At 42.7% G+C, this 14,219-nt stretch overlaps 1 protein-coding gene across 1 annotated transcript; it reads right to left on the reverse strand.

Annotated features, from left to right (window-relative positions):
- Positions 1-301: 301 nt before the first annotated feature.
- Positions 302-706, reverse strand: LOC109239197 (uncharacterized mitochondrial protein AtMg00860-like). The gene has a single exon (XM_019405720.1). The coding sequence runs from the start codon at positions 704-706 to the stop codon at positions 302-304; it is 405 nt and encodes a 134-aa protein (XP_019261265.1).
- Positions 707-14,219: the final 13,513 nt, after the last annotated feature.

Below are 14,219 nucleotides of genomic sequence, written 5' to 3' on the forward strand. Positions count from 1 at the left end.
TTTGAACTTTCCACTGGCGTATCCTCACATTTTCCTCCGGCCTCGGAGAGAGGGTAGGATTTTTGCGGCCGCAGAGACGGCGGATAAGGCAGCGGATGATGTTCAGTCTCAGTGGCAGAAAACCAATACTGTTCGGAACTTCACTTCTAGAGCTCCATCTCCCAGAATCAAAACCTTCTTGTTCTAAAGGCATGGCTCTCTCGCATCTTATTCTACTACTTTGTAGAGGAAGTCAGTCGTGAATCTCGGTATAACTTTGTTACCTTAGCCTGGAAAACAGCCTAGGAAACTAGGCCTCTTTCTATCCCGATATTGAGCCAAGCCCATCCTTTTCTTCAAATAGAACAGCACTCCAGTATTCATTGCTGGCATCAGTTTGCAATATCTTCTTACCGTCTGAAGGGATATAGAGGGACTTGACATTTTTAGAAATCTCCTTTATTTCCTTGACTACTTCATCTTGTTTCTTTCCCCATGGTAGAGCATTTTTCTTGAGCATCTCTGTGAGTGGAGAAATGTATGTAGAGATATTTGGGATGAAATCTCTCACATAATTTACTATACCCAAGAATTGTTGGATCTGTTTTGTTATGAGGTTGGTATTAGGAAATTTGAGTAGTTCTTGACATATATGTGGTCCTGGACTGTATGCACCTTGGACAAAATGCATTTCAAAAAAATCAATCTCTTTTTGGGCAAGAACCATCTTTTTTGCTGAAAGCATGATACCATAGTGTGTTATCAATGCCTCAAATTAACAAAGCAAGTTGACATGTTCCTCCAATGTATCACTAAAAAACAGGATATCATCAATGTAAACCAATCTTAGCTAGGGTTGTTGTGGGCCCTCGACTCTATTCTCTTTAGCAATCCAAAGCTCGAGAGGTGAGATGTTTAGTTGCAAGTCCAAGTACCCGTGCTAATGGTCTAGAACTTGCCCTGAATGCTTGTCTAGGCGAAATTCTAAGTGTAGCTTGGCTTGAGAGATGATCGTAGGCTCTCCTTGATCCAGTTTGAAATTTGAAATCTTCTGTGGCCTACCAATGTGATATCCCTATTCAACCCCTTTGAGCCGAAGCCCTTTTTTTTTCCAATAACCACGTTACAGGCCTTCATCCGTTTTGTATTGACCCTCTCTTGGCACCCGATCTTTCCTTAGAACTCTTGAGAAACAATTGACAAAAACATAAGTTTGGGGGAGAGAAGAGGAGTTTGAAAGTGATAAAAGGTACAAAGAAGAGAAAGAAATGAAGAAAAGGAAAGGCAAAGAAAAGAAAGAAAGAACAAAAAGAAAAATGTCAAAATGAAAGTGAATAAAGTAAAGAGTTGAAGGGAATTCAAAAAAAAAGAAAGGATGAAGTAAATAGAAAAGGAGAAAAATGAATATCATGAACAAGAAAGAGTGACATTACGTCTCTAGTTCCCCCGAGGAAGAAGAAAATGACTCAAAAAGTCGAGAAAGTATGAGCCGAAAAGAGAAAATGGAGTGCTTAAGGAAAGATAAAACCATTCTATTCCAACTAGTCCTACCTTGGTCCAAAGCCTTCATTACATCCTGCAAAAGTCCTACATGATATCAAGTTGAGTGAGCTTACATTAGTGGTGATTTACATAAGGGGCAAGCTTATGGTACTCAACGCCGGACTTGTGACATTCTTTTGAGAGAGATGAGCGAAGTTTTCACCAATCCTTACCTTGAGTGTTTCATTCTAAAGTGAGATTTGCTAATAGAGAATAGAGGAGGAGGAGTTTGGGATCCACAATGACCTACATGAAAGAGAGAGCTTCCTTGATGAATAGAGTCAACTCTTGATGCTCTAGCGTCACACTAGAACTATTGTACTCAAAAGGTCAATCATTGCGTTGTTGATAATTCATATGTGTTGTGGGTAATTGTTGGCCCCACTCGATGTGTAATTGATTCACCTTAGGCTAGCTGAAATATCTCTTTTTCTAGTGGAGGTGGGAATTGCCTTATTTACTTAAGGACAAGAAAAAGCTTGAGTTTGGGGGAGTTGATAAGCAAGGATTTTGATCGCTTATTTGCTCTCTTTTACTTGCGTTTTAGCTCAAAAATGCTTAAAGGTATTTCCGAAAACTAAAGAAATGTGTTTACTTGCAAGAATATTGGGAAACGAGCCGGAGAAGTCAAAATCAACTCATAAAGGAGTCAAAAGTGAACAAGAACCAAAACTAGGCAAAAAGGCTAGCAGTGCGGACCGCACAATTCTAGTGCGGCCGCAGAAGGGAGATTCAGAGAGTGGTGTTTTGGCTAGCTCAGGGAGTGCGGACCGCACTGAAATTGTGCGGCTGCAGGAGACCAAGTGCGGCCGTATCAATTATTATGCGGTCCGCAGGATTGAAGATTCAGAGAGCTGGAAAGTAAAGGAGTGCAGATCACATCAATTTTGTGCAGCCGCATAATCCTAAGTGCGACCGCACCCACTTTTATGCAGACGGCAGAAGCCTCAAGTCCCAAGCCCAAATTCCCAAGACTGCGGACTTGCACGATAATTGTGCAGCCGCAGAAGCCCATTGTGCGGACCGCACCAGAATTATGCGGCCGCGCAACCTTCGTAGGGGCATTTTTGTCAGATATTTTCAGCTTAGTATAAATAGAAATTTTTGTCATTTTTAGGTTAAGTTTAGTTTGTAGAGGTGCACCTGAGCGGTTTTCTTTACTTATTTGAGTGATTTTGCACTAGATTGACTTCTTAACATTAGATTTTCTTTGTTTAAACAATTATTATGCATTCTCTCTTAATTTCTTCTTGTATTTCTTTATTTTTTATGAGTAGCTAAATCTTTAACTAGGGTTGTGGCTCAACCCTAGTGTGGGTACTTAATGGGTATTTAATTTTAGGGCTTGTTTCTAATTCGGTTAGTGATATTTAGCCTTATTTATGCTTAACTTCTAGAATTAATGGTTGCAAACATTGATTCATGCATTTTTGACCTAGTCTTTGCGTGATTTGTTTTTATGTCTAGTGCAATTGGCGCACTAATATATCTTGCTAGAATCATAAGTATAACAATATTCTAGCGAGATATAGTTTTACTCCTATGTGGAAACATTGAAATACGATTAGTGTTATATTGCAAAAGGAATCCTTGATATAGATTTGCTTATTCTAACAAAAACTGTCAAAATTTTGTTGGTTATGCAAATGCAGGTATTTTCCTGAAGTTCGCTCTTCAAACAATCTATTTGCATGTGAGGGTTGCCATATTATTATTCTACAAGGCAGTTAATTGTTGATACTTATTCAAGTCATGCCAAGATAAGCAACTGATAAATCAAATGACTCAACACACAACAAACGTGTGACTTTTCTTTGTAGAGAAGATTCCAATAATATTGAAGATGATGTTGTTTGCATAGCTCAATTTAAAGAAGGATATTGTCACGACCCATTTCCTAAATAGGTCATAATGGTGCCCAACACCATTTCCGGGCAAGCCAACGCGGAGAATACTAACTAAACTTTCATTTACCTTTACCCCAAAATAGTTGGAATAATTCTTTAAGTTGAAATAAAATCAGAAACAATTAATAAAGTCATGATAATCATACAACCCCAAAATAATACAGTCTACTAAAGTGTGTGCCAAGACCCGGTGTCACAAGTTGTGGGCAACTAGTAGAATATACAAAAGAATCACACTATCCTACTGTCTGAAGCAGAATAGACAGCAAAAGAAAATACATAAGAAAGACTTCTTCAGGTTGCTGAACGACATGGAAGGGAAGCAGCTCACCGTAGAAGTCTCGAGTCCGCTCAGAGATACGCACCAGACTGATAGCCAGATACACCTGCCTCAGATCCTGTACAATCAAGTACAGAAGTGTAGTATGAGTACATAAACAATATGTACCCAGTAAGTATCCCGTCTAATCTCAAAGAAGTAGAGATGAGAGATCGACTTGACACTTACTAGGGTTAAATAATGTGAGAAAAATTCATAATTAGCATGGATAGCACAAATTATTAGCATTTAATAATCATGGAATAACAGTTCTTTCCCAAGTGTTATCATGGATATTAACCTATATTTCAAGCAGATATGAAATTCAGTCGTCATAGAAATGCTAAGCAAAACATGCGCAAGTAACACTGTGGGACGTACAGCCCGATCCAACATAAAAGTAAATTGTGCACTGCTGAGGGTCGAACGGCTCGAACCATAGATGCATCTATTACCCCGCTCGCAAATCACCCATGCGACGCGGTCAAATATAAATAAGCTCATCAACAAACAAACAATAATGTATATCTGAGGAGTAGTTATTCACAGGAATACTCAATATTCTCTTTTAAAAGACCAAACAAGATAAGATTCCTTCACTAGTCTCATTTACCTTAATCAAAATAGTTTATACGAATCCGAATTTATCATCAAGTTACAAGAATATCACGTAGAGCATGCTTATCGGTCCTAGACTACCCGGACTTAACATAATAGCCGCTACACACAAACTCTCGTCACCTAGTATGTACGTAGCCTCCGCATATAATGGCAATTAATTCAATTATTATACCTATGGGGACAATTCCCTCTTACAAGGTTAGAAAGGAGACTCACCTCGCTCCAAAGTGCACTTCCAATACAAAGAACGCGTCCAAGCCCTCAATTCGGAGCCGAACGATCCCAAACTAGTTAAACGAAGTAAGAACTAGTCAATATAGACTCACAAGATCGAATTCTAGCTATTTAAGAAATTTCCCAACCCTAAATCACAAGTTTCCCAAAATTCGACCCCGGGCCCATGTGCCCGGATTCCGAGATTTTTCGAAGGAAGTTGTTCTCTACATCCTAAGGATCAATAATATATGATTTTTAATTTATTCCATAACAAATTTCGTGGTTAAATCTAAGTTTTATTAAAACCCTAGGTTTTTGCTCTAATCCTATGATTTCACCTTAATACTAGTGTTTAATCTACTCAAGACATAAGTAATAATCTAGAAATGGGTAGGACTAACTTACCTCAAAATGCTTGGTGAAGGTTTTCTCTCAAGAGCTCTAAAATCGCCAATAGAGGAGTGAAAAGTGTTAAAATTGGTTTGGAACCCGTATTAAATGAACCTCACTGCTTTAGCGATTTTCGCATCTGCGGTCAGGGGACCGCATCTGCGGTGCCGCATCTGCGAGAAATAAACCGCATCTGCGAAATGGGGCGAAGGGGCTGGGACCGCTTCTGCGGTCTCTAGGCCGCATCTGCGGAGCCGCTTCTGCGACTTGGGAGCCGCTTCTGCGGTTCTTAGCCTGGATACCCTGGGCCGCTTCTGTGATGAGGGGACCACTTTTGCTGTCTCGCACCTGCGGTCCATTAACCGCAGGTGCGGTTATGACAGAAGCAGCAACCTTCAGCTCTTCTAAAAAGATTTCACTTCACTCGAGCCTCGTCCGATTGACGCTCGGGGATCCTGGGCCCCACCCGAACATACCGATAAGTGTGAAATCACGAGATGGACCTACTCGAGCCTTCGGAACAACCGAAACAACGCTAAATCTAGAAATCACCCCCTCAAACCAAATGAATCAAACTTATGAACTTCAAGTTCTTAATTTTCCTCCAATGGGCCAAACACCCTTAAGCTACTCGGATTGACACCAAATTCTGCAGGCGGGTCTTAAATGATATTTCGAACTTGTACTGGGCTTCGGAACCAATATATGAGCCCGATACCCATGAAATCAATCATTAGTTACTTTTTTAAATCCTTAATATTTCAGATTAACAATTCTAATAAAAATTCATTACTCGGGCTAGGACCTCAGAATTCAATTCCGGCATACGCCCAGGTCCCATATTTTCCCGTGGACCCTCCGCAACCGTCAAAACACGAATTTGGGCACGCTTTCCCAAAATATTGTCCAAAGTCAAACTTAGCCTTTTAAGAAAATCCTAAAGAGTCAAATGTGAATATTTCAATCCAAACTCTTCTAAATCCCGAACCAACCATCCCCGCAGGTTGTAAATTAGTTTAAGCGAGCACAAAGAGTTTTATTTGGGGGAACGGGGTCCTAAAAAGGCAAACGACCGGTCGGGTCGTTACTGATAATAGGCTAGATTCATGCAATTTGGCGACTGTTTATGCCCCAGCTTGATTATGTTTCACTATTATAATATAGTTAAATGAGCTCAAATTGTGAATTTCACACTTTGCAGGAGTGAGTGGCATGCATGAGGCCCTAAATCTGTATCTGGAGCTAAATTGAAACAAGAAAAGCCCCTAGAAGCTGAGTACGCGGGAAGACGAGAGAAAGAAGAGATACAATGAAGACCTGGACTAGCGCGGCCACTAGCGCGACCGCGCTAGCCCAGGAAGCCGAGGCAAAATGATAGGCTATATGTGCGGTCATTAGCGCGTTCACTAGCACGACCGCGCTAGCCCAGTTCCGGAAATTAAACTTCAGGGGTAAATTTGGAAGTTCGGGGGCAAATCCACTTAAACTATAGAAGGTCTAGCTCGCCCAAGAGATTATTATCAAGGTTTTCATAACTGAGTTCAAGGAAGGAGAGGCAAGAGGCAAGGAGGATAATTCAACATCGAGTTCTTCCTTTCTTCCTTTTGTATTTTACGATTTGTGATGAATTTGAATATTGTTATGACGAACACTAGTATGAGTAGCTAAATATCTACTCTAAGGTATTGATGGAACCTTTTGAAGGATGAACTTCTTGTTATGTTAATATAGTTTTCCCAGTTTAATCTCTGTTTGTTCAACTACGTTCTTGTTGTAGTTAATTGATAGGATCCTCAATTAGCTGTGCCTATTTAGTGTGCATAACTCGGGAAAGAGTGCATATTTAGGTCATTGTTGAACAATACCACTCCCAAAGTATATGAGGGATCAATAACCGAGGGTTTAAAGGCGGGATTAGGGATAACGAAGCCTTGGGTGCAATCTATAGTTAGTTGTAATAAATAAAGCCAGCTAACGTAACTCGGGAGAGTGCGTCTAGTAAATTGTCGTGATTACTCGGGAGAGATTTGCGATAATAAGAGTGCTCATGATTGACAGAGACGATTAGGCAATTCTATGTGAAACATGACCGGAAGGGATTCCATCAATAGGGGAAATCATAACCTTAGAACCTCCTCTTAATTGTTTACAAATTAATCATAGTTAGTTTTCAGTTGCTTATTTACATTCATTCTTAGTTAGTAGAAACATCCTTAATTATTATTCAGAAAGTTTGGGAAGTTGATTACGTAGAATTTCGTAAGTCTAACGAGAGTAATTGATAGGTTAATTCCTTGTGGGTTCGACTCTGGGCTAAATACTCAGATTATATTTGCAACGTCCGCGTGTCCTTTTTATAAGGCATAGTTGGGCGTGATCAAATTTTGGCGTCGTTGCCGGGGAATTAACGGTGTTATCAATTACAATTGAAAGAAATACCAAAAATTCTTAGTGTAGTCATTTTTCTTCCTTTCAAATCTTTACATTGAAATTTTAACGTTTGTTGACTTGGTTGTACAGGTGCATGCCTAGAAACTCATCGAGAACTGGTGAAGTATTCGAAGCTCTATCTGATCTGGAGAAGGTTTTTAAGGCCTTGAACCGGGCCAACCGGAAAAGCAAACAACCACAAACAATTGAACAAATCGAACCGAACATGGGAGATCACGAAGAAGACCCAGCTGCACCAATAGCGCCAGTGGCACCTCTTGTGCCAGAGGCTGCTCTCTATGACTGGGCACAACCCACAGCTGAAAATCTGGCCACGGCGATTTTAGTCCCACAAATACAGGCTGAATCGTTCCAAATCACGAACAACATGTTGCACTTGTTGCAAAACAAGGGACTATTTTCGGGGTCACAGGTCGAAGATCCTCAACAGCACTTGAAGAATTTCCTGTCAATCTGCAAAACTCAAAGGCAGCCCAACGTAACTCAGGAAGCAATCAAGCTATTATTGTTTCCATTCTCAGTGACAGGAGCTGCCCAGACCTGGCTAAACTCACTCCCCATTAATTCCATAACAACTTGGGAGGAGTTAGTCAAGCAATTCGTGAACAAGTTCCACCCACCCAACAAGACTGCTCAACAAATTGATGAAATTTTGAGTTTCAAACAGAGACCAATGGAGACACTGCATGAAACATGGGAACGATTCAAAGGGATGCTAGTTATATGTCCGCACCATGGTATTCCAGATCTGATGTTGGGGCAGCGGTTTTACATGGGATTGTCAGATAGCGTGAAAGGTAATGTTGATGCTTCAGCTGGTGGGGCATTCTTGAGCAAAACATGGAGGGAAGGCCAGAGTCTGCTTGATAAGATGGCACAGAATTCGGGGTGGACAACCAGGAACGCACCTATCACTCCAGTGGTTCACTCAGTGCCCCTAGATCCGTCCAACACTCTTGCTGAAAATATGGCCACATTAATGACACAGATGAGTATACTCACCAAAAAAGTGGAAGAGTCAGGGCAGAAGCAGCAGGTACATATTGTAGATACTACCAATGGGGGCTTATGCACATCTTGCATTAGTCAGCCAATTGGTAACCAGTGGAATGCAGAAAGTGATCATCATCACTACCCCGAAGACATGAATTATGTGTCTAACTATGGAGGCCAGAGACAGGGTGGTCAAAATTGGGGTCAGCAGCAACAGCAGCCATACAGGCCAGTCCAGCCATAGTTCAACAATGGAAACATGGGAGGTATGAGACCTCCCAATAATATGGCGCCTTATCGGAGGCCACAGGGATACAATAATCAAAATCAGCAGCAAGGGTATCCTCCTCCTCAGCAGCAGCATGGTGGACGGCAGGAAGATGGGTTTGCTAGACTCGAGGCAATGATGCAGCAAGTTATTGGGTCTAATGCAAAAATCAGTGAAAGAGTAGATGCACATGATTCAGCTATCAAGAATATTGAAGTGCAGATGGGCCAGATTTCGATGTCTCTAAACAATCGTCCTCATGGGACATTACCTGCAGACACTCAAATAAATCCAAAAGATCAAGGCCCGAAGCAGCTGATGGCAGTGAGTCTACGTAATGGCAGAGACTTAGACTTGGAGCAAGAAAGGGCTCGAGAAAGCAGACAGGCTGAGACACTTATACCAGTGCCCATTGAGCTAGATGAGTCAACGAAACTGACCGAGGTGACAGTACAGCCTGCCCAGGAAGAACAGAACACACAGATCGAGGCTAAGAGAGAAGCTGAGACAGCCCAGGAACCGGTAGTTGAGGTGGTAGCTGATAAAGAGAATACCCAAATAATTGGGAAGAAGAGACCTCCCGCACCATTCCCTCAGAGGCTGGCCAAGTACTAAAAAGAGGAGCAATATAAGAAATTCTTGGAGATGCTTAAACAAATCCAGGTAAATATTCCATTGATAGATGCTTTGAAAGAGATGCCTCGCTATGCAAAAATGATAAAGGACTTGATGTCCCGAAAATTTGATTTCCAAGACTTGGCCACAGTGACATTGACTCAGACCTGCAGTGCGGTGGTGACGAGACCAATTGCTGAGAAGCTATCTGATCCAGGGAGTTTCACAATTCCATGTACCATTGGTAATTTTGCTTTCGCCAAAGCACTGTGTGATTTGGGGGCAAGCATAAATCTTATGCCCTTTGGCGATCTATAAGAGGTTGGGTATTGGAAGAGCTAGACCCACTTCTATGTTATTGCAGCGACAGGACCGTGAAAAGACCCTCTGGTATCTTGGATGATGTGTTGATTCAGGTAGGGAAATTTGTGTTCCCTGCAGACTTTGTAATTCTAGATTGCAAGGTGGATGAAGAGATTCCAATAATTTTGGGAAGGCCATTCTTGGCAACTGGGAGAGCTCTCATTGATTATGAGACTGGGGGGCTCAATATGCGGTTGAACGATGAAGAGATAACATTCAATGTGCAGAAATCGATGAGGCGACCAAGTGAATTCGCCAATTGTTCTTTTATTGATGCCGTGGATGTAATCGTCAAAGCTGATGATGAGATATTAACTATTGAGGACCCTCTTGCTGCATGCCTAACAAATTTAGAGGAGGTGAATGGGGAAGAACTGGCGGAATGGGTATTGGCTTTAGAGGGTAGAGGGTTCTGGGATAGAATTCTTGAATTTGAGCCCCTACACTTAGAAAACAGAGAAACTCCTCCAGCCAAGCCATCCATTGAAGAACCACCAAAGCTGGAATTGAAGCCACTGCCCGCCCATCTCAGGCATGAGTTCCTTGGACCTAACTCCACATTACCTGTTATTATCTCATCTAGTTTGTTAGATGTGCAGGCACAACAACTCTTGCTGGTACTCAAGGAGTGTAAGACTGCCATTGGGTGGACCATGGCAGACATTAAGGGGATCAGCCCCGCTTATTGTATGCATAATATTCTGCTGGAAGAGGGACACAAACCTTCCAGGGAACACCAACGAAGGCTGAACCCCAACATAAAGGAAGTGGTGAAGAAAGAAGTGATAAAGTGGTTGGATGCGGGAATCATTTTCCCAATCTCTGACAGCAACTGGGTTAGCCCGATGCAATGTGTGCCTAAGAAGGGTGGCATGACGGTGGTTAAAAATGATAACAAGGAACTGATCTCTACGAGAACCGTCACGAGCTGGAGAATCCGCATGGACTACAGAAAGTTAAACCTGGCCACCCGGAAAGACCACTTCCCACTTCCCTTCATTGATCGGATGCTAGACAGATTGGCAGGGAGGTCTAACTTCTGTTTTCTGGATGGGTACTCAGGGTACAATCAAATCTCTATTGCACCTGAGGACAGAGAAAAGACCTCCTTTACTTGCCCTTATGTCATTTATGCCTTTCGGAGGATGCCATTTGGCCTATGCAATGCACCCGCCACATTCCAAAGGTGCATGATGGCCATATTCACTGACATGGTAGAGGACATAATGGAGGTATTCATGGATTCTCAGTGGTGGGGAACTCATTCGATGAGTGCCTTATAAATCTGACTTGTGTACTGAAATGGTGTATTGAGACTAACCTGGTTCTTAATTGGGAGAAGTGCCATTTCATGGTACAAGAGGGTATAGTCTTGGGGCATCGCGTGTCAAGTAAAGGAATTAAGGTGGATCGCGCTAAAGTTGACGTGATAGCAAAGCTGCCACCTCCAACTTCAGTCAAGGCAATCAGGAGCTTCCTCGGGCATGCTGATTTTTACCGGAGATTCATAAGAGACTTTTCAAAAATTTCCAACCCTCTCTGTAAGTTGTTAGAAAAAGATCACCCCCTCTTGTTTTCTGATGATTGTAGGGTAGCATTCGAGGAGCTGAAAAAGAGGCTGGTCACATCACCCATCATTGTTGCCCCCGACTGGGAGCAGCCATTTGAACTCATGTGTGATGCCAGTGACTATGCAGTGGGGGCAGTGCTGGGACAACGGAAAGACAAACTAATGCATCCAATCTACTATGCCAGTAGAAACTGAGTGGCACCCAGCTAAACTACATTGTGACTGAGAAGGAGATGTTGGCCGTGGTGTTTGCTTTCGATAAATTTAGATCATACCTGATCGGCTCTAAAGTAAATGTATACACTGATCATGCAGCTATCAGGTACTTGATTGAGAAGAAGGAGTCTAAATCGCGCCTGATTCGTAGGGTGCTGTTACTGCAAGAGTTCGACCTCGAAATTCGTGACAGTAAGGTCACAGAAAATCAAGTCGCTGATCATCTCACGACTTGAGGGAGCTAAAAATTCAGATGAGGTTGAGAACATTCTGGAAACCTTTCCAAACGAACAACTGCTCGCTACAAGTCTTGAGGAAGTGCCATGGTATGCAGACTTTGCAAACTACCTGGCGTGTGGTATAGTTCTCTATGATCTTTCCTCTGTACAAAAGAAAAAGTTTTATCATGACTGCCGCATGTATTATTGGGATGAACCTTATCTGTTTCGAATATGTTTGACAATATGATCCGGAGGTGTGTCCCCGAGATAGAACAATCTTCTGTTTTGCAGGCATGTCATGCATCGGCGTACGGAGGGCATTTTAGAGGAGTGAGGACAGCCGCGAAAGTGCTAGAGGCCGGTTTCTTTTGGCCAACAGTGTTTAAAGATGCACACCAATGGGTGAAGGGCTGCAATGAATGTCAGCGAACCGGGAACATTCCCGTCGCCATGAGATGCCCATGAACCCGATTCAAGAGGTGGAAGTGTTTGATGTATGGGGAATTGACTTCATGGGACCCTTCGTCAGCTCCTTTGGCAATAAGTATATACTTGTTGTTGTAGATTATGTGTCCAAATGGGTAGAAGCTGCAGCATTTCCCACTAATGATGCAAGAGTGGTGGTGGGGTTTTTGAAGAAGAACATATTCACCCGTTTTGGGACACCGAGAGCTATTATCAGTGACGGAGGCACCCACTTCTGTAATCGAGCATTTGAGAAGTTGCTAGCGAAGTATGATGTGCGTCACAAGGTGGCAACACCGTATCATCCGCAGACAAGTGGACAGGTGGAAGTGTCTAACAAAGAGATAAAGAGTGTATTGACCAAGACAATAAACGCCACAAGAATTGATTGGGCGAAAAAGCTAGATGATGCACTCTGGGCTTATAGAACTGCTTTTAAAACACCAATTGGTATGTCACCATATAAGTTGGTGTTCGAGAAGGCCTGCCACTTGCTAGTGGAACTTGAACATAAAGCTTGGTGGGCACTGAAACAGTTGAACCTAGACATTGAGGCTGCGGGCACAACGAGAATCACTGAATTGCACGAGCTTGACGAGTTCCGATATCTGGCTTTAGAGAGCACAAGGTTGTACAAGGAAAGAATGAAAATATTGCACGACCAGAACATTGTTGAGCGACATTTCAGTCCCGGGGACATGGTATTGCTCTATAACTCCAGATTAAGGCTATTCCCGGGTAAACTCAAGTCACGATGGTCTGGCCCATTTCGAGTGGTCGAAGTATTCCCTTCAGGGGCTGTGGAGATTGCCTCAGAGAAAGACTCTCACACATTTAGAGTCAATGGGCAGAGATTGAAATTATACGTAGGCATGAATGAATCAAAGGAAGTGTCAGAGATCCACCTGAATGAACCTCAGAGGTCGAGCGAGCCTTAAATGCGCTTGCCTGCGTCGTGCCGCGACGTTAAATCAGGCGCTGCATGGGAGGCAACCCATTGAATTGTTGTAATCGTCGTGCCACAACATTAACTAAGGTGCTGGTTGGGAGGCAACCCAACGATAGTAGTAGTTGTTAATTGTGAGTTTTGGGATATACTAACCAATGCAGGTGACAATAGGCGGGTGATAAGGCCGTCGAAAGTGGTAAGAACATGTGAAAAAAAAATTAAAAAAAATTATGCCCAGGAGCATGCCCGTGCTACAGGCCGCGCATATGGGCAAGTATTCTGCCTCAGCCCAAAAATACTAGCGCGCCCGCGCTACTGACCGCGCTACTAGCGCGATCGCGCTAGTGGCCGCGCATATGGGCTTGTGTTCTGCCTGGGCTAGCGCGGCCGTGCTCGTACCGCGCTACGACAGCGCTAGACCCGCCCAAATCTGATGAGTTTTATGTTGTATTTTTTTATGTTAATTTTTCACTTTAAACTAATAACCCCCCCCCCCTCCCATCTTCAGTCCCAAATCCCCCCACCCATTCCACCAAATCAAACGCAAATCCCCAACCCTAACCCCCTCTTCTTCAACGATCCCCCCTCTTCTTCAACTCCCATCCTCTTCAAAATTCCCCACCTCACTTTCCCAAGTCTCAAGCCACATTCCCCTCTACTTTTCTTCTCTTCTACCCACAATCTCTCACTACAGGTATGAGTTCTTTGTTCCATTTTTCCTCTCTTTTGTAATTTTTTTCTTTTTAGAATTTCATTTCTGTTTAGTTTTGCATTGATGTAGTTGTTTTTTTCTTGTTGAGTAGTAGAATTGGTAACGTATGTTGTAGTGTTTATGGGTGGTAAGATTGGTGGAGTGTAGCTTCACTTAGTATGTGATTTTGGAGGATATTGTGGTGGTGTTAAGGTTGGACCATGTGTGAAATGGGGTGTGAGTGCCTAATGCCCACGAGATGTTTGTGGAAAGGCCTCAGTGAACGTAATTGCGTAGTTGTGACCACTTATGCGTATGGAGTCTGAGTAACCATAGTGCGTCACAAGTTTGTGTTGGGTTGTGCTAATGTGCTTTTATTTTTCAGGTACTATGGCTCCATCTCGGAAATGTCGCGCCACAGGTGCCTCTTCTAGCAGCCAAGC

This window comes from Nicotiana attenuata, unplaced genomic scaffold (genome assembly GCF_001879085.1).
Source record: "Nicotiana attenuata strain UT unplaced genomic scaffold, NIATTr2, whole genome shotgun sequence".
Lineage (NCBI taxonomy): Eukaryota > Viridiplantae > Streptophyta > Magnoliopsida > Solanales > Solanaceae > Nicotiana > Nicotiana attenuata.